Source organism: Silurus meridionalis, chromosome 2 (genome assembly GCF_014805685.1).
Source record: "Silurus meridionalis isolate SWU-2019-XX chromosome 2, ASM1480568v1, whole genome shotgun sequence".
NCBI classification, from domain to species: Eukaryota; Metazoa; Chordata; class Actinopteri; order Siluriformes; family Siluridae; genus Silurus; species Silurus meridionalis.
The window spans coordinates 29,044,504-29,065,929 of NC_060885.1; the positions used below are offsets into that span (position 1 = coordinate 29,044,504).

The window sequence follows — 21,426 nt, forward strand, 5'->3', positions numbered from 1 at the left end:
TTTTAATGTTAATGTTCTCAGTGTTAAGCGTTACAATTAGAAGACACTAATTCACTAAGTGTGTGTTACCTCACCTGTATACACCTGTAGCTGCGTCTCTAGATATTCTGGTGCGTCACACGTCAGTTGCTCTTATCCTGTTTAGGTGGTAAACATTACTGGGTTAATTACTTTTGAAAGTGGAGTTGATGAGTGAAACAGGTGGTACTTGCTCTTAATTACTGTTCAAGCAAAGGAAATAATTACAATTGGCGTCTTGGCATCTTTTTTAGACAAATAAACAAAATCAGCATGCCCAAAAGTTATAGATGGTATATTCCAATGGCTTCCCATTCTGGGGAATCTTATGGAGTATATTAAAAGCAAACCATACTATGCAGAGACTGCAGAGAATTCTTACTAGTCATGGTATTCAGGAGGAACAACCTTATGGTCACAGGGTAGCAGCACAGGTGGGGCACCTGTAAAGGTAAAGAGTAAAGATAATTGAGTTTTACTTTCACATTACAGCACATTGAAATTCTTTCTTCACATATCCCAGTGACGATAGGAAGTCAGAGCGCAGGGTCCACACAGCGTCCACAGAGCACAGAGGGTTGATGGCCTTGCACTGGGGCTTAAACCCCCTGACCTTCCATTCAGCAACCCAGATCCTTTACAACAGAGCTACCACTTCTCTTAAATGTGCTATAACTTCACGATCTTGCATGTCACCCTTACACAGGGGCCATGATAATTTTCTCTGTATCATTTAAATTTTATTAGATATGCTAGAAGGAATGGTAGAATGCAAAAGGGTTACATTAGTTAGTAATTACTGACACCAACCAGTTGGTGTGGGGTTCATCCCTGATTGCCAATGAATGTCAAAACACTAGTGGAGAAGATGGCCGTAAATTGAGGTTCACCTGCTATCTACTAGTCCACTCTTTTGCATGGGTCTCCACTATGGGCAGAATGCGGCTGGAGACAACGTGGGGACTGAGTGGATGCTTGACTGCTGGGTCAACTGAAAGGGCACGAATGCTGGCGGTACACTGGAAAGAGAGAGTTAGTAGGAGCTCTCCCTATGCAGCTCTTGCATGGGGTTGGCAAGTCTGATGTTGAGACAAGCAAATAGAGGGAGTCAGAGAGCCTAGCTAAACAAAGATCATAATGCTTGAATTCTCTGCTTTTACTCTTTTGTGAAAGAAAAAAATAGTAATACAGTCGAACCCACTTATCTCGACCTCGGTTAACTCGCCAACCCTATTAAGTCGACGTTTTTGAAGTGGAACCGTAAAATTCTCGATTTGTCTTAGCATTTTTAATCGGTTATGTCGATTTTTTATGTCGTCGAACCCTAATATCTTGAGCACAAGGGGGGGGCAAATTTGCCACTTAACGACGATTATGTCAGGAATCCCCCTGCACTCCCCGAAGCACCCTGCTTCTTCTCCCGTGCGTGCCCCACATGCACAGAGCTCGTCGCAGTCATGCTGATCACACACACCGACTCTCATTCACTCACTCATCCCATCTCCTATTTAAGCCCCTCACCTCCACACACTCGCGGTCCATTATTGTTTTTGCATGATCGTATGTGTTGGTTCATGGCAGTCTGTGTAATCGCGTACACGTATCCCGCTACGTACCCTTCTTCTCGGACTCCGCATTCTCTCAACGGCACCCCGGATTACCCCGATCCTGCTGTTTTCCATGTTCACGCTGTCTGCACCACGTTTATCCGTTGCTGCCCAGCACTGCGCTTTCCATAGCGTGGATCCGTGGATTCTCTACACGAACTGTCTCTGCTTTCACAGAACTTCGTGGACCGCGCTCCCGGAGCGCACCACTGGATATTACTGCTTCGCTACAAGTATTGGTGGATTATCTCCTGAGTATTCTCAATAAACTTTGTGTTTACTTCGGCTTCCGCCTCCTTATCCGCATCACAGGTTATCTTGATCCGCATGACCAATCAAACAAATCTCGGCAACGCTGTTGTGTAAAAAAACCTCCAAAAACACGTGCATGCACATTCTCATTTAATAACGCACATCAAGGAACATAAAAAAATTTCAAGCACGTTAATATATTGCCGCCATATTGGTTTTCGTTTATCTCGATCATTGGTTAGCTTGACGCTTTTTGGCATCCCCTAGGCCGGCGACATAACCGGGTTCCACTGTAATGTAGTAAGACATGCACATTTTTAAAATGGTAGTAGGAGATGCTCAAAAATAACAAACTAATGTACTAAATAATGAATTATTTGCGCTTAATCTCAGCCTTATGTGTTTGTGTCCGTGATAAACAAAAAAACACGATAAACGGCATGGCCAGTGCATTTCTCTACCCTAAACCTGGGTATGTGCCTAAGGTGCCTATGGCTCCCTTACGACCCGTCGTACTGCAGTCATTCTGTGCATATTTTGGGTTAAGTCTATATGACAAATTGCACATTATTTCCAATAACTGTGTTGAATATAGCCAGGATTTTAAAACATTAAGTTAGATTTTCAAGATATACAGACGGGATTGCGACATATTTTCTCCTTGATTAGATCTTTTATGCAAACTTGCTTTAAAATAAGCTTGCCCAGTGACATTACATTACTTAAGTATGACTTCAGTTTCAAACGTTTTAAAGATACTTACTTTAACGATAAAGTTTGTCGAGATCTCATGCTGCACGTTTGACTGACGATCAAAATCATTCCATGTGAGCACGTCCACATATACAGCGCACATGCTCCAACCACCAAACCAACATGTGTGCTTGTAAACTTACATGTGCATATCTAGTCAACAGTTCAAATCAAGCTGGTCAGACAATTTTTTAACCAACTATTATTTCCACTTATTAAGTCAACATTTTTTAGTTTAATTGTCCAGTTAACTAATAAATAACAGTTGTTACAACTTTTTGCAAGTTGGATTTTTTACATTGTGCTATCAGCAAGATACCGGGGAAAAATCAGCGAATCAAAATAGTTATGTGGCAACTTAGCAGAACATTGTTGCCTAATGTTAAACTGGTTGTAGCGCACAGTCTTGTTTTGTGACCCAGGTGGTGATTGAGTGTGCAAATCAGTCATTTTATTCTAAGTGTTTTTTTAGTTTCTTGCACTCTGATGACAGCCAGTTCATTCCAGACAAAACCGGGACAAAAAAATTAATTAATAAGACCAGACACCATGCAGAGCGACAGAAACCATTGATGATTAGACCATTGTTACAAATCACTTTTTGGGGTTTATTTCAGTTTTGGGCTAAATGAATACTTTCTTATATTTCTGCATCTGTGTGTTTGAGGGCATACCTGATATCAGTGTAGTGATGTGGTGACGTGTTTAAAACGTCAGTCTCATTAAATATGTTGCAAATGAATAAGCACCAATCATCGTATATAAGCCTGTAGTTTTTTATTTTTATTTTATTTTTTATTTATTTGTTTATTTTTTATTAAGCAATTAGCCATATACAACATGGAAATGACAATATTTTATTATAATAATTACAATAATTTAGGGGAAAGAGCGAGAAAATAAAGAGATAAATCAATAAAATTAATAATAATAAAATAAAATGTAAAAAGGCTAAAAATAAATTGGGCTATGGTTTATTCTGTAAATCATATTTTTCTATAAAGGACAAAAGATTGCATTCATTGCATTTTTCTTTTTAGTCACTTTAATGGCTCGTTATAAAATGCAAAAAACGTTGGTTTCACTTTCAAGTATTTCGATTTGTGTATATAATTTTTTTCCATCAGAATTATATTATTAACAAGAAAGTCGTCTTCGTTATTGTTCATTACAAATCCAAAGATAATGTCCTTAACAGTGAAATTTTTTAGATGGGGAACTTTTGGGTAAAGCCAGTTATGGATATCGGACCATAAAGCATCCACATACATTTCTTTAATTTTGGGAGATAAAGGAAATTTCAAATACTTGGTTCTAGGTATGTAAATGGTTTCTTTGGAAAGGTGATGTGAGATTGAGTTTCCGTAAACTATTATAGGATAAGAAATGTTGTTAAATACATTTCTAATCATTTTGTTTAAAAGTTGACTTCCCTTGAAATCACAACCTTCAATTGTGACTGGTGGGAGATTCGGGGTTATGAGGGTAGAATAAGAGAAAATTTCCATAATTGGCCAGTTCTCTTCATACAGTGATTTATTCCTAACTGTAATATATCTATTATTTTATAATGGTGTTTTGTGTGGTGTAAAGTTATGATTATATAGTGTGATTATACTGGAATAATTTAATTGAGAGACATTGAACATTGATGTCGGATCTAAGTATAAAAATATATTCCCCCTAATTTCTTGAATAACTCTCTAGGAATGTAACACCCAAAATCGTTGTTTATATAGATGATTTATAGAATCAATATTAATGGTTTGTAAACCTCCATCTTTAAAATCTTTTGTCATCTCTACTATTTTTATGTAATGGGTTTTCTTTTTCCATATATAACCAAAGTTAACCTGGTTGATTTTTTTCGATGGTTCTATTTGAAATGGCGATTGTGTGTGCAGGATATATGAATCTTGAAATACCTTCCATCTTAGTAAAAAAAAAAAAAACAACTCTAATGAGCTTATATCAGGTAATAACCCAAAAGTTACATATTCATTTACATATACATATTCACATATTTATTTTCCTCAGGATCTTTTGAGGTAATTATTCCTAAATATTTGTTATTTATGTTTATGTTATAAACCTCCGTTAAGTTACTTTGATGAATTGGCATTAATACACACTTGCTCAAATACATTTTTTAAACCAGAGGCTTTGGTGAGGATGTGAACTGTTTGTAATATTTTGGGTACCCCCAATAGCTGCTTCATAAAATGGTAGTATCATCTGCAAACTGGCTGATGATTATTGGCAAGCCAAGTGCATTTAATGAGGCTATGTTTGAATTTTTTATGAAGATAGAGAGCATCTCAGTGGTTTGAATAAAAAGAAATGGGGAAAAGGGGCAACCCTGTTTAATACCGCGAGTGATGGTAAATCTGGGTGAAGAACCTCCTGGTAAAGAAACCGAGCTATAAGCAGTTTATTCCCCATGGGCGAAAGCCCGCCCCCTTTTCTCCAGTGCTGTGGATAGCAGAGGAATGTGTCTCTTTATCTGTTTAGCTAGTTATTTATATATTATACGATTTAATTCGTTTTGTGTAAAACCAGATTACCGAGATGTGCTGCTTACTCTCCAGTAAACTGAATGTTTAGTGCTTGGAGTGTAGCGCGAGTAGGTTTTAGTTTAACAGGGATACAGGTGTGTGTTAGTGTGCTGTGTCTTCAGTGCTCTCCTGGTGCGGTGTCAAAGCTGTCACGTGATCTGGGTCGGGGTTCCGGATGTTACTACTACCGCCTCTAGAAAACTACTGTACGAGTCCCACACCCTCTGTCATATTATCCGGTGTCGTATTATATCTTCTAAATACTGGGTAAGTGAAGTGTTGCAGTAATTTAAAAGGATGTAAGTACTTTTTATAAGGGTTGTATTGTTTTTTTTGTGTGTTTGAGCAGGTCGGGTGAGAGCATGTCATGCTAAAAGAGCTCTTTCCTTATCCTAGTTCTTTGAGCCACGCTGCTGCTTTGATCGATTTTGCATGCCCGGAAATGCTGCTTTGATCGATTTTGCATGCCCGGAAATGCTGCTTTGATCGATTTTGCATGCCGGAAATACTTCTTTGATCGGGTTTGCGTGCCGGAAATGATGCTTTGATCGATTTTGCATGCCGGAAATGATGCTTTGGTCGATTTTGGATGCCGGAAATACTGCTTTGATCGATTTTGCATGCCGGAAATGATGCTTTGATCGATTTTGCATGCCGGAAATGATGCTTTGATCGATTCTCTTTTTTCTTGGTTATGTGCGGTTACATTAGCCCATTCTTTACCAAATAAGCCTTAGCCCTCTTATATACTTTTTTAATAGTGTCTCTTGTTTTTTCAAAATTTTCTGCAAAATTAAATTTTTTTAAGACTATTTTTGTGGACCGTAATCTCGCACCTTTCACCTTATTTTCAGTGAATCTGACTTTTGTGCGTTTGTTTAATATAGTCGCCACAGCAGGGCCCCTTGCTACACGTGGCGTAGTCGCAAAGGTTCCGCAAAGTATTTGGCAGAGGTGCGAGAAATATTCACAAGGATTTGTGTGTGTGTGTTGTGTTTTTTTTACTCCCCTCTTCTTGTGTTTTTAGGAACAAAGCAGCAGCATGAGCTCTGAAGATGGCAGTGTTGGGTACTCCTTTGGGTGCCATTTTTGGTAAGAAAAAAGTATGTTTTGTAATAATGGAGGGGGAATTACAGGAAATTAGATCTTGTGGCTCAACTTGGGGCCGACAATGAGAGACTGAGACAGGAAAGGGTGTTGCAGCACGGGAGGAAGTGGATGCTGAGCCCAGTACCCCTGCAATAGGTACTAACTGGTACTAACATTCCAATAACTAAGACAGGGGGTGGCGAAAATTTAGCGGTATGTCTGGGGTGGATTTTAATGAAAGGATTGAGGAAGTTTTATCACCAGATAATCAGGATTTCTTTCTTTTAGATCATTTAAAGGGGGAGGTGCGAGAAATAAAATTTTGCTCTCTTGAGGTACTTGGAGATCCTGAGAAAATGATCAAAGCATCACGTGAGCTGTATAGTGTTTATTGTCATACGTAGCTTTGCAGGAAACTTTCTTCTCCCGAAGTAGCGAGAAGTTTTCTCTTGCTTAGATGGGCTTACTAGAGAAGGTTAGACAGTCCTCAAATGCTATGATAATCTGCTTTCATAATCTTTTGTGTACCCTGCCCTCATGCAGAAAAAGGGATTGGGTGTCTTGTCTTGTGCAGGTTCTGTTTTGCTATAACACCACTCCCCACCAGGCTACAGGGGAATCTTCATATTTCCTGATGTTTGGCCAGGAACTAAGACTCCCTATTGTTTTTCTGTTGGGTAGGGTCCAGGAGCTGGAAAGGGTGGGGTTCATGACTGGATTACAGAACGTCAAGCACAGATGCGGATTGCATTTGACTGGGCACGAGAACATTTGAAGGCTGCGGCTGAACGTCGTAAGAACCAGCACGACCAGTATGTTCATAATGCACCACTGAGGGAGGGTCAACTGGAAGATCATAGTGAGAGGGGTCCTTCCTTAGACGGTTGTCGTCGTTAGGAAACTCTGAGGATTTGGACCTTTGGATGGTCTTCCCTGGAGCCCCTCAGGTTGGGTCAGGTCAAGCTGTGGGATCACATCCTTCTACTTCAGTGTAAGGGTCCTTGGCTGCGTTGTTATCTGTGGGGAAATGCTGGTTCGGGGCATGATTCTGATTTGAGTCCCATGTGTATGTCTGCCAGTCTAGCCAGTCTAGGAATCGGGAGGGAGCTGTGTGTGTTTGAGCAGTTCCAGTGAGCGCATGTCACGCTAAAATGGCCCTTATTCTAGTTCTTTAAGCCACGCTGCTGCTGCTTTGACTGCTTTGCTATGTCAGAAATGCTGCTTTAACTGCTTTGACTGCCGGAAATGCTGTAAAAGCTGCCTTAAAGCATTTGGGTGGTTGTTTTGTAATTGGTTTGTTAAGTGATGTTTGACAAATTTTTCTTTCTTTCTTTGATTTATGCTGCTGTAGTTTCTGTTATAGGGGCGAAGTGCTTCCTGAAATGGGCTGACTTTTGGCAGCACCACAAGGCATTACTTCACTGGGGTTGTCACTATTGTGGTGCAATTCTTGCTGTTATTTGTATTGAATCTAGTGGGTGTGATTCTAAATGGTTGGAGCTTCTCTTTTTCCTTGGTTAGTGGGCAAACCTGGTGTGGTTACATTAGCCCATTCTTTACCACGGAAGCCTTAGCCCTTTTATATGCTGTTTTAATGTTGTTTTTATTTATTTTATGTTTTGATGGTCAAGTACATTTTCTGAAATTTTTTTTTTAATAAAGACTATTTTTGTGGACCGTAATCTGGCACGGTGCTTTTGTTCAATTTATTTTCCCCGTTATTTCGGGGTGGCATAGTCACCACAGCAGAGCCCGTTGCTACACCAGCACAGTTTAGAAAAAACAGTACATTTTACCAATTCACTTAAAATTCAACATAGATACAGTGTAAATGTTTTATAACAAAGTATTTTTTTTTTTTTTCAGGGATTTGGGAAGATGGTTACCACACCCAAACTACACCAGTTTTGCCTGTTAGCCACTTGTTGGCTTGGAGGAATCTTCTCTTACCTGTTGTTTTTCAGAATTACTTGCCAAAATGTACACCTCAAACAATTCCTTCTTATCAGTCCAACTTTTACAAGAGTGCAGACGTTTCTGTTCCTATTACCACTGCATCAACTAAAACTGCTCAGCCTAAGGAGGAAAAACCCATCCTGCTGCTGTGGTTCTTGCCCGAAAACTACCATTGGGACTTTAATGACTGTAAAACCATATACAACATCGACGGCTGCCAATTGACTTTAGACAGAAACCTTTACAGTCAAGCGGATGCAGTCCTTGTTTTTCACAAAGCTATCAGCAGGGATTTGTCCAACCTTCCACCATCCCCTCGGCCTCCATTTCAAAAGTGGATCTGGTTCCATGTAGAATCGCCGACCAACACGCCAAAGATCCCAGGCTTGGAGAACCTTTTCAATGTCACTTTGAGCTACAGACGGGATGCGGATATTTCTGTGAGATATCGACTGACGGTCAGCAAAAAGCCAAACGAGAACATCGTGATTCCAAAGAAGGACAAGCTTCTCTGCTGGTTCGTGTCAAATATTGACCCCAAAACTGGAGTAGGGACCAGGATGAATTACTACAACGAGTTAAAGAAGTACATCAATGTGCATGTTTTTGGACACTTGGCCGGATCACGCATGAACGATGACGACTATTATCCCACCATGGCTTCTTGTAAATTCTACCTTGCTTTTGAGAACTCCATTCACAAGGATTACTTTGTGGAGAAATTAAATGGTCCTCTTGCAGCCGGGACTGTCCCTGTCGTCATGGGACCCCCGAGACAAAATTATGAAGACTTTGTTCCGGGTAATTCCTTCATTCACGTTGAAGACTTTCCCAATGCTAAAGCTCTGGCTGAATATCTGCTTCAGCTGGACAAAGATGAAGAAGCCTATAAGCACTACTTTGACTGGAGAAAGCATTTGACTGCAACTCCTCATCTAGTACATTGGAATCAAGAGTTTACCATGTATATCTGTCAAGCCTGTGAATATGTTGGTAGGCACAAAGAGTATAAAGCTGCACATAACATCTACAAATGGTGGTTTTCATAAAGAAGTTGTTTAACAGTTTTATGCCATTTTAAACCATACAGGCAGGACATAGACTTCTTTAAGTTGGTGCTGTTGCCTAAAAATGTCAAAGTAATTCTTGATTACTTTTTATTATATTTTTTTACATTTTGAACATACAATGCATGTTAATTGGTGCACATTTATACTTTTAGAATCCTGAAAATCTTTTTATTCATTACTGAAATAATTTTGTAATTTTGTTTCCAAGCGTTCTTTTTTTTAATTTTTTTAAAGAGTTTTTAACATATGGTTGGTCCGCTGTAAGGCAATAGTTATTACAATTAGCTAATAATTATGCACAAGTAAGACTGCTTTCGAAAATAGATATGTTAATAAATTTATATTTATCAATGAACAAAAATGGACAGTAAAATACTTATCCAAAAGAAAACAATATTTGGTGTGAGTACCCTTTGCATACAAAACAGCAACAATTATTCGTAAACAGGAACTAGGCAGGTTTTTTCCAAACATCTTGGAGAACTAACCATGTGTGGATGGAGGCTGCCTCAAATCCTTCTGTCTCTTTATGTAATCCCAGACAGACTCAATGATATGAAGATCAGGACTTTGTGGGGGCCAAAACTATTACTTCTAGGACTCCTTGTTGTTCTGTACATTAAAGATAATTCTTAATGACATTAGCTATACGTTTAAGGTCGTTGTCCTGCATCAGAATAAATTTGGAGCCAATCAGATGCCTCCCTGATGGTACTGCATGATGGATAAGAATCTGCCTGTATTTCTTAGCATTGTGGACATCATCAATCCTGGCCAAATCTCCAACCCCATTTAACAGAAATGCAGCCCCAAACTTGCAGAAAACCATCACCATGCTTTACTGTTGGCTACATACACTTATTATTGTACCGCACTTGATTTTTGCTAAAGCCAAAAATATTGACTCCTGCTACTATTTATTTGCACCTCAGTTCCGGTTTTCATGCATATTTGAATCAGCCTTGCTTGCATGTCAGAGACACGTCTTTTTGCCTGCAATCCTTTTATTAAGACCACCTCTGGCCAGACTTCTTCAGATAAGTGTACCTGCGTAGCCCAGTACTTATCTGACAATTTTCAAACTTGAAAGGAAAACGTTTTTATTGTTAATGTTCTCAGTGTTCAGCTTTACAATTAGAAGACACTAATTCACTTAGTGTGTATTACCTCACCTGTATACACCTGTGCTGGCGCACCAGAGACACCAGTAGCTGCGCCTGTTGATATTCTGGTGTGTCACACGTCAGTTGCTCTTATCCTGTTTAGGTGGTAAACATTACTGGGTTAATTAATTTTGAAAGAGGAGTTGATGAGTGAAACAGGTGGTACTTGCTCTTAATTACTGTTCAAGCAAAGGAAATAATTACAATTGGCGTTGGTTTTCAGACAGATAAACAAAACCAGCATTCCAAGAAGTTATAGATGGTATATTCCAATGGCTTCCCATTCTGGGCAATAAAGCGTAAACAGTCTTCTGGATATTTGGGATCTTATGGAGTATATTAATAGCAAACTCTACTATAGGCAATGCAGAGACAGCTGGCTCCAATGCTAAAGATTCAGAAGAAACAACCTTATGGTCACAGGGTAGCAGCACAGGTGGGGCACCTGTAAAGGTAAAGAGTAAAGGTAATTGAGTTTTACTTGTCATATGTACATTGCAACACATTGAAATTCTTTCTTCACATATCTCAGTGATGATAGGAAGTCAGAGCGCAGGGTCAGCCATGACACACTATCCACAGAGCACAGAGGGTTAAGGGCTTTGCACTGGGGCTTGAACCCTCGACCTTCCATTCAGCAACCCAGATCCTTTACAACAGAGCTACCACTTCCCGTAAATGTGCTAAAACTTCAAGATTTTGCATGTCACCCTTGCACAGTGTAGATAATCATTTTCTTTGTATTTCAATATTATTATATATTCTAGAAGGAATAATATAATGCAAACAGGTTACTTCAGTTAGTAATTACCAACACCGACCAGTTGGTGTGGTGGTTATCCCTGATTGCCGATGAATGTCAAAACACTAGTGGAGAAAATGGCCATAAATTGAGGTTCACCTGCTATCTACTAGTGAGTCGAGTATTACTGTAGTTAGATTTTTATATACATTTCTTTTTAAAGTCATCTTTACAGCATTTGTATTTGCAAAAAAAGTTATAATTAGGTGTTGTAATTTATAATAAAGTCACAAAGCCCCCTTTCTCAGACTGCTTACACAAACCGTTTAATTCAAAAGCCCCAAAAACAAACTGGTAACAACGACTGACAATATCCAGACAAGCAATCAACATGTAATGTATATTTCAACAGCACCTCCTAGTGGTTTAAACACGTCATCCACATGAGGTGCTAATCAATAACTAGCAAAACTAACAGTGGAACATTTCGTTAAGAGTGCTTTCCAACACTCCTTCTCACTCGTAAACTGAATGATCGTTAACAGGTTTCACTCCAGCTATCTTTCTAAGCTTTATGAACCTTTCTTCACACAGTGTTTGGTGAACATGTTAGCAACCATGTGATCAGTGTTGCAACACTTAAGATCTATAACTTTACCAGCACTTGTTTCCTGAACGAATTGGTATTTATTGTCAATGTGTTTGGCTCATCCATGAAATTGAGGATTCTTTGCCATGCAGATAGCAGACTGATTGTCCTCAAACATCTAGGTTGGTCCTGCTTGTGTGACCTTCAGATGTCTCATCCAGACTTCTTTTTGAGCTGCACATGCCAATGCCATGTACTCCGCTTCAGCAGTGGAGAGAGCTACACATGCCTGTTTCTTGCTTCTCCAACTCACAGCTGCTCCACTGATTAGAAATATGTATCCTGATATAGACTTGTGACCGTCTTGGTCTCCAGCCTAATCTGCATCTGAAAACCCAATACAGTCTTTTGGCTTGTCTTTGCTGTATAGTAGGCCTAAATTCAAGGTGCCATGTAGGTATCTCATGATACGTTTTACAGCAGTCCAGTGTTGCTTTGTCAGTTTCACAAAAATCTTGCAACATTGTTCACTGCGTAAGCAGTGTCTGGTCTTGTTCTTGTTGACAAGTAAAGTAGACTACCAAACAGCAGACTGAAATTGTTTTGGAGCCACTGCTTCACTTTTATAAGGGTGTTTGACAAGTTTTGTGCTGATGTCTACTGGCATGCTAGAAACCCCCATTCTACTTGGCTCACTGTTTGTTCTAAATAGCCTCCTGGCACTGGGCTTCACTGGAACTTTCCTCTAAGATTACTTTGGTATTCTGATTTAGCAGAAGGTGACAAGCTTTCCTTTTAACCTGATGGATAATCCAATGTACTAGGGAAGCACTGCCATTCACCAAGGCCAGGCCTTCATGAATGCCAGTCCTGTAGGAATTCTCCTCACCGCATTGGTGGCATTGTGCTACAGAGTGGCTATTGCTAATGAAAGACTATTCACAGAGAAAATCTATCAGCAAAGGAGACTAGGCTGCAAACACAAATAATCCTTGAGTGTGTTTGCCTGAGGATCACAGCAGAGCCCCAGATTTGCCACATCCTGAATGGGCCTGATTTTTGATTGGCAGTGAATATGCAGATGGACTTAATTTCCAAATGTTACTATTTTACTTATCTTTAGGTTTTAAGCATCATTTAAAGGCCATCCTTTGGCACTCAGAAGAGTAATTTTTCAGATATTTTAGAGGGCAAACAACAACCCTACAAATGTGAGAATTTTATATTATCATTTGTTCTCTGTTTAATTTTTACTTGTTGTGGATGATCATTTTTCCTGTTGACATGTTGAGAATCCGCTATAGAAATAAACTTATAGGATTTGAGTTTTCCATTCCAAATTCCAAACACATTTTTAGCATATGCTGTCTGACCCATCCAGATTTCTCCTGCTTTTGGTTTTTGAACAATTTTTACTCCAAGAAAATGGGTAAGTGTTTCTATGTCTTTTATCTCAAAGTATTTTGCAAGCATTTCCACTTCCATGATTCGTTTATCACTGAATCCAGCCAAGAGAATGTATTCAAGTACACAGCACTAATAAAGTGTACATGCATAGGTCACCTGTGGTCAGCACAAATCACATTTTCTTGAGCTGTTTATCTAGAACAATGTCCCAAACCCTAGGTGATTGTTTTAGTCCATAGATACTGCGATTTAGTTTGAAAACTAGATGTTCCTTTCTTTGAAAACAAAACCTTCAGGTTGTTGCATGTATACTGTACATCTTTTAGTTCTCCAGTTAGAAAGGCTGTTTTGATGTCCATATTGTATTTTGATGTCCATGTTCTACAGCAATTATTGTCCTAATTGACCAAATATAACCACTGGGCTAAATGTCTAATCGTAGTCTGCCCCAAACTTTTGAGCGAACCCTTGTGCGAATAAACAGGCTTTGTGCCTTTCAAATGTTCCGTCAGCATCAACGGATGATCTGCTGTGGCGACCCCTAATGGGAGAAACCGAAAGAAGAAGATGATGTGAACTTTCTGCGATGATGTTTTCCACAAGCACATGAATCACAGAAGTATATGTCTTTTGTGATTCATAGTCATATGGAAAACATCATCACAGTAAGTATTTTGTGCAGCTAGGTGCCAGATTGATACCATCTGTGCCAGATCTGTTCTTTAGAATCTTTATGCACATTTGCATTTTCTATTACATGCACCTGTTCACTTTTTCTACAGTTCACATAATAGAGACTGCCTTCTTTTGTTGCAGTAGCAATCAGCTTTTGTGATCTGTGATGTAACATCTGTCATGTGTGAACTTGGACTTTTTTCCAGACTGTGTTGCTTTCGTCACACTCAGTAAATTGTATGAGAGTTTTGGAACATACAACACGTTATTCAGCTTAAAATACTTTATCTTATCATCAGTGTAATTTTTTGCCAAACAATTCTTCATCCTGTTGCTTCAACAGTATAACCATCTCCTGTCTTGTGGAGGCTATCAAACTCAGCAAATTGTTTCTTGTCATTGCACATAGGACAGGTTTCTCCAGAATATACAATAAAGCTCTACATTACTTCGTCAGAACGAAAGCCTCAAAAAACAAACAGGTAACAACGACTGACAATATCAAAAGAAGAAATCAACATGTAATGTACAGTGGTACCTCGACATACGAGTGCCCTAACATACGAGTTTTTTGAGATTTTTTGCTTTGATACGCGAGCAAAAACTTGAGATACGAGCTCGAGACGCCGCTGCTAGATGGCGAATCCAAGCCAGAAAGCGAAGATTGTGACGAAAATTTAAGATAGTGTTGCATTAGAGGGAAAATGAGAGCTGTTTCTTTAAGGCTACTATCTCTGGGTATTGAAGTCCAGAGTAAAATGCATTATGGGTAGTGTAGTGCGGGAAAGAAGTGTGCGGGCTGGATGTTTTTCCTGTGTGCGATTTATATGATTTGTGTTCTTCAGTGCGGTCGGTTAATCCAAGTTTATCCACCTGGGAGTTATATTATACTGTAACCCTGCGAATCTATCTTCATAAAAACAAGTAAAGTGGTATGCATCGGCTAATGTTGTCCATCTCATCATTCCACGAGCATGAACTAATGAGTCCCCCCCCCCCCATAACTCACACACACACACACACACACACACACACACACACACACACACACCAGTGTTTTCGTTAGCTGAAGTCGTCTCATCTCTAATGAAAATACACTGAATGAAACCTTATTATATCTTTACATTCTCTTTTATTATGTTTTTATACAATATTTGTCATTTACAAATACATTTTTCTTATTCAAAAACACGTAACAAAAACAACTGGGGTCGCATTTTGGGGGCTGGAATGGATTAATGGCATTTCAATTAATTTCAATGGGAAAATTTGCTTTGAAATACGAGCAATTTGACATACGAGCAAGGTTACGGAACGAATTAAACTCGTATGTCGAGGTACCACTGTATATTTAAACAGCACCTCCTAGTGGTTTAAACACGTTATCCACATGAGACGCTGTTTGATGACAAGCAAAACTACCAGTAGAACATTTCTTTGAGTGCTATCCAACATTAGGAACTTAGCAGAACATTGGTGCCTAATGTAAAAGTGTAAAATAAAATAAAATTGAATAAAACTGTAAAATTGTGACCCAGGGTGTCTGGGTGTGCAAATCAGTAGGTTTTTTTGTTTTTTGCACCTTGGTGACAGCCAGTTCAGGTCAGACAAAATCATAAAAAAAAAAAAAACAAGACCAGACACCATGCAGAGCAGAGCGACAGAAACCATTGATAATCAGTCCATTATAACAAATTCCTTTTTTGGGTTTATTTCAGTTTTGTGCTAAATGAATACATGTCCTATAGTTCTGCATCTATGTGTTTGGGGGATACCTGATACCAGCACAGTAAAATAAAATTAAATTTAAGCAGTACCTTTGACCCATTTACTTAAAATGCAACATTGATGCAGTATAAATGTTTTATAACAAAGTCTGCTTCTTTTTTCCCCCAGGGATTTGGGAAGATTGTTTCCACACACAAACTACACCAGTTTTGCCTGTTTGCCACTTGTTGGCTTGGAGGACTATTCTCTTGCCTGTTGTTTTTTCAGTATACCATGCCAAATTGTACACCTCAAACAATTCCTCCTTATCAGCCCAATGTTTACAAGAGTCCATTTCGGATTTGTCCAACCTTTCACCATCCTCTCGGCCTCTATTTAAAAAGTGGATCTGGTTCCACATAGAATTGCCAAAGATTCCAGGCTTGGAGAACCTTTTTATTCTCACCATGACCGACAGATGGGATGCGGACTTTTCTGTGAGATATCGACTGACGGTCAGCAAAAAGCCAAAAGAGAACATTGTGATTCCAATGAAGGACAAGCTTCTCTGCTGGTTTGTGTCAAATGTTGACCCCAAAACTGGAGTAGGGACCAGGATGAGTTACTACAATGAGTTAAAAAAGTACTCTCCTGAACAAAATCTTAAGACCAGGGGAAACATTCCAAGTGCAGAACTTGTGGGCAGAGTGCACAAGTTAGGAATTAGGAACTTAGGAAATTGCTAAATGTACAGACACCTAATTTTGTAATTCCTCTTAGTCACAAAAGCCCATTCTGTATGTGGGATTATTATAATTTTTTTTTAATGTTTGCACTTTTACAGGATGCAATTATATTGCACTAGTACAAAACATGCTTATGAATTGAACTGATTGTTTGGTGTTGTAACGATTCAATAGTGTTTGTTTCTGTTGTTTACCAGATAAATAAATTTTTTCCTCATCATATTTTTTTCTTCTTTAATTTTCAAGACACCCAGGTGAAAAAATCCAGGTGAACACGACAATCTGCTTTCGTTAGTAGCAAATTCTGTTGATCTGGAATCCAAGTCTTGCCCTTTATTCTGGCACACATGCTTTGCATTACAGTTTGGCTTCCTCTAGAGGCAAGAATTTACAACTAGCATGCAGTTTTTGCGTTTCGTATTGGCACGTCTTGTCCGTGCAACACCTCGGGAGTGTTTGTAATAATGTACATTGAATGCTGCTCCTGTATATTTCATTTTTTTTCACTCTTGTGGCAGCAGCTACAGCTTCCTGGGTGGCTGCTGTTTCCTAAATCCGCCACTGCCGAGCGGCAAACAACACAAGTTTAAAATAGAGTGCATGCTCGACCCTGATTGGTGGCTTGCTGTGTGATTGACCAGTTGTTTTTATCCACTCAGAATGTAAAGGAACGACTGTTTTCACAAAATTTGGTTGAGTAAAAAGTAATTCCCCACTTTACTGCTGTTTGAATCTCGCACCCCCGTTTTATCGCGGAATTGCATTTGCCACATAACTCATTTTTTTGCCTGATTTTCCCGGCCTCTCATGGATAGCACGATAGATCAAAAAACATAGGAGTTTTATGTTGAAATTATGAAATTTGTTAATAAAAATATAATTATTAATTATAAAATGAAGTAAAATGTTAATGCAGTACAGTATACATAAAATAGCATTTTTGGGGTGGCGCCGTTTATCGTGGTTTTTCGTTTATGGAATAGCGTATATTGAATGTAACCATTGCTATAAACGGGGGTTTACTGTATTTGACTTGAAATGTAGTGAAGTTAATGTAAAAGTCTCCCCAAACCGAAAATATTAGAGTTAAGTAAAGATACACGGAAAAACTACTCAAGTACAGTAACCCACTGTAAAATGGTATATATGAATATGCACTAAATATATTTAGTACACACACATACATTTACACACATATATAATCCGCTGTGGCAACCCCTAATGGGAGCAGCTGAAAAAACTGAAAGATTATCTTCTTCTTCTTTCAGTTCTTTCGGCTGCTCCCATTAGGGGTCGCCATAGCGACAGGAAAGAGGAGAAGAGGAAGGCCAAGGAGGAGGTTTATGGTTGTGTTGAGGGAAGACATGCAGGTAGTTGGTTTAATAGGAGGCAGATGTAGAGGACAGGGGGGTATGGAGACGGATGATCCGCTGTGACGACCCCCTCCTAAACCTCCTCCTTTGCCTTCCTCTTTTCAGCATTTTCTACCGATGACCCTTATGTCCCTCCTCTGCACATATCCAAACCATCTCAATCAAACCTCTTTCATTTTGTCCCCAAAACGTCCTACATGTGCTGTCCCTCTAATAAACTTGTTTCTAATCTTTTACATCATCGACACTCCAATTAAAATCTCAGAATTTCGTCTCAGTAACAGTGCCAGGATATAGCAAACGTAAAATTAAACTAAACTGAAAGGAGAAATAAAAGGAGAAATATTTTCTTATAAAATAAATAGCCCAGAGAAGAAACATAATACTCACAATCTGTCTTCCCTTTTACTGCAGGACCTGGACAAAAGAAAAAAAAAAGCCAAAAATGGCTCTGAAAGTTAGAAATTAAATTTCAGGGCATGCTGTTACTTAAAAATAGGTAAAAAAAAGAAAATAAAATAGGATGATAGATTGGTTATCCTAATATAACTGATCATTCATTGAGGATTTCCTTTAACTGCACATTTTGAAGTTTTAGAACTTGTCTTGAAACAATTAAAAAATCTTTCATTTCTACCTAATGACAAAGCAAAATTAAAAAGTCAGGTGAGGTCTTGTGTTGACTTAGGTGCTTTAAAAGCCATTCCCTCAGTGGCGAAACCTTTTCTTTCATGAATGTAATACAAACAAAATCCTGGTTGTTGTCTACAGTACAAATGTGAACTCATCTAACCTGAAACACCTAATACCTACAGTGACTGTGACAGTGCTAACAGACCACAAATACTAAATACATTCATGTTGCTTTCCATTTAAATAATTGTCACCTGTGTATTTTTTCTTTAGAGATATTGTAATGAAAAAAGGAAATAAAAAAAGGAAACTTACTTTGCTTCTGCTTATGTTTAAACAATTGTAATGCCCTTGTGTTAATGCAAAACAATTTAGATAGCAATCTCTCTGTTAAAATCACTCTGATCTTAATAATACCTAATAGTCTGGGTTTTGCTTTTTCCATCTCCCCCACTCCCTCTCTCTCTCTCTCTTTAAAGCTGCACACGCTTTTTCTTTTCCTACATTTAAATAGAGTTCATTTAATTAGAGACCACTTGCTGCACTGAGGATGACTTCACATGAACATCCTTAAGATCCAGGAGGATACTGTGGAGAACCACAAAGATGAAGATGTAGGGTTATAGTAGATATTGAACAGTTGATAATCTCAACAGTGATGGGACTATAATTAATAAACACATGACAGGACTGACAATCTTATAAAGAAGCAAAAGCAAACAGCAAATGAAAGGATTGATTTGGGTTGTTTAGACATTCATTTGATCACCTTATGGATTCACAGCGACATTCCCTGAAGTTGATTCGGCGTAATGTACCATCAACAGTGAAAGCTTTATTTTGCCTTTTGGGGACATAGTTAAAGATGGGCCAGGTATAATCCATCTTCGAAAAAGAAGAAATCCAGCAATTAAACAACACGGATGTCTGATGATTAAATCTATAGGATTGATTTTCATGTTACATGGAGTGCAGGTGTACAACATAATTAGCTGATGTCATTCGCTATAATACAAATCCGTAAAATGGTGTACCCATTTAATTATCCGATCAAACTGGTTACATTCAAGCTTTTTATTCATTTATTCATTATTTCATTTAAGGTTACAATACAATCTATTAATTTAGTGAATGGGCAAAATAAAAAGGAATTTAATATCTGTCATGAGGCAAAAATGCCATTTTCTGTCTCATGAAACATCAGGTCACAAGATAAGATGCAATAATATATGCTCTACCGTGGAGATCTCCAGAGGTTAATTCTCGCACTCAGAAATTTTTTTTAATGATACAGAAGCTCTGCTCTGTATAACCATGTCCGCTTCTGCCTCAATTTGCTTAAGGCAGTTAAATGGAGGAACCAAGTCTTTAACGATGCAACCCCCAAAAAAGGAAACAAATTCAACTGGAGACAGGCCAGAGGTGATAAGAAACATCCGTGTTTGTTGAAGGATAATGTCATTATGCTGAATAGAAAGAAAGAACTACTTTGCACTACTTAACATCTCATTGTGCAGAAAAGAGAGCCTGAATGCAGCAATGTGTACAAGAGTGTAAATCTACAAAGGAATTAAGTGAACACCTGTGGGTGTATAATTACACATTTTACCTGTCTTTCTTACTAAACTTACTTTCATCTGATAAATAAATGATTCCGAACAACTTGAATTTAGAGTGAAAATGCATATCTGTCTATTTGTATCCTTTTTTGACATCTAGGCTTTAAAACCATCTGAGTCTACAGTCAAGTTTATTTCTATAGCGCTTTTCACAACAGACATTGTCTCAAAGCAGCTTTACAGAAATTAATAGTTAAGGTGAATAGTGTGCATATATCCGGGATGCGCAGCCATGGTGACTGTGGCAAGGAAAAACTCCCTTAGATGTTAGGAAGAAACCTTTAGAGGAACTAGACTCAGAAGGGGAACCCATCCTCATTTGTGACATCAAGAGTGTGATTATAATCTTTAAACAATGCAGAACACTAGAGAGAACTAACATGAACCCTGGACTGTAAGATTATGAGCAATTATCTTTCTACAGTCATTGTGGTTATAAAACTAGGAGCTACTGGGCAACTCATAAAATAGCTCAACATTTGCGATCATCACAGATCCAACACCAGCTTCTCCATGCCAGAGCCTTTAAACACTCAAAGAGGTCCAATGTCAAAACTTCACATGAAGTGAGATCCAATTGGCACTGGTATGTCTCTAAATGGTATGGGATGTTTGCGGGGTCGGCATCAATCTTTATAAGGTGGGACGTGACTGGGGCTGGAGCCACCTCAGGATGCCTCGGGATGGGTAGAGAAAGAGAAGCAGTGGAGAGGAATTAGCGTAGCTGCTTTTCATGATATTAACAGCACAAGCTGATAATGTGCATGTGATAAGACATCACATCCCCTACACCCAGGTCACGTGTCTACACCCAGACACAGTCCTTGTCCATTCGAACAACGTGTGTGGGTGAGCCCTGGCATGAGTACTGGAAAGGAAAACACTGGGGTGAAAATTAAAGTGATTAAAGAAAGCTCTGCTTGGTAAACATTTGCCCGTGTCTCTTTCTTCATGTATGGAGCCAGTGAGATTTGTTGACAGTGAAATCACCATTGGTTAAGGCCTCCCTTAACATGTCCCAGTGAGTGTATTTAAAACAGACCTGAAGAGAAGAGATGGCTCATTCTGGCCAAATGAGCGGTCTGTATGCTGGAATTAGCATAACAGAGATGTGGTCTGAGTATCTGATGTCGGGGCAGGGCTTTGCCTGGTAGGTGCCAAGGATGTTTGTGTAAACAACATCTGTTGTGTTTTCCTCTTTGGTTGCAAAGTCCACATGCTAATGAAATTCAGGGAGAATTTGCTTGCTTGAAATCTCTGGTGACAACAAACAGTATGTCTGGGTGTATGTTCTGCAGTTCATTCATGGTCCAATAATGTACACAGAGCACCTCCTTGGCATTGGCGCAAGGTGTAATATACACTCAGAGTACTCTAATAGTGGAAAATTTCAGGGGGAAATAAAATGCTTTACATCTGACTCATGTTTTTTGGAAACACCTAATCTTTAATAATCTTTGAGACACATGAAT

At 38.8% G+C, this 21,426-nt stretch overlaps 1 protein-coding gene and 1 non-coding gene across 8 annotated transcripts; one reads left to right on the top strand and one right to left on the bottom strand.

The window, feature by feature from the left end:
* Positions 1-679: 679 nt before the first annotated feature.
* Positions 680-781, bottom strand: LOC124378634. Its single transcript, XR_006924280.1, has one exon. It is a non-coding gene; the product is annotated as a U6 spliceosomal RNA (small nuclear RNA).
* Positions 782-3,743: 2,962 nt separating this feature from the next.
* Positions 3,744-9,694, top strand: LOC124376256 (4-galactosyl-N-acetylglucosaminide 3-alpha-L-fucosyltransferase 9-like). 7 transcript variants are annotated; one of them, XM_046835267.1, is made up of 4 exons: positions 3,744-5,452; positions 6,213-6,277; positions 6,956-7,067; positions 8,141-9,694. In XM_046835267.1, the coding sequence occupies exons 3-4, from the start codon at positions 7,013-7,015 to the stop codon at positions 9,277-9,279; spliced, it is 1,194 nt and encodes a 397-aa protein (XP_046691223.1). In that variant the 5' UTR covers positions 3,744-5,452; positions 6,213-6,277; positions 6,956-7,012; the 3' UTR covers positions 9,280-9,694. The 7 variants fall into 7 exon arrangements, 5 of the variants coding, with proteins under 5 accessions (XP_046691223.1, XP_046691230.1, XP_046691217.1 ...); XM_046835274.1 differs by lacking the exon at positions 6,956-7,067 and having other exon boundaries at positions 3,746-5,452; XM_046835261.1 differs by lacking the exon at positions 3,744-5,452 and having other exon boundaries at positions 5,461-6,277.
* Positions 9,695-21,426: the final 11,732 nt, after the last annotated feature.

Excerpts from the sequence above, each read along its gene's own strand:
- LOC124376256 (XM_046835267.1), top strand. The coding sequence starts at position 7,013 with ATGCGGATTGCATTTGACTGGGCACGAGAACATTTGAAGGCTGCGGCT. Across the intron at positions 7,068-8,140 it reads GAAGGCTGCGGCTGAACGTC|GGATTTGGGAAGATGGTTAC; the intron begins GTAAGAACCAGC and ends TTTTTTTTTCAG.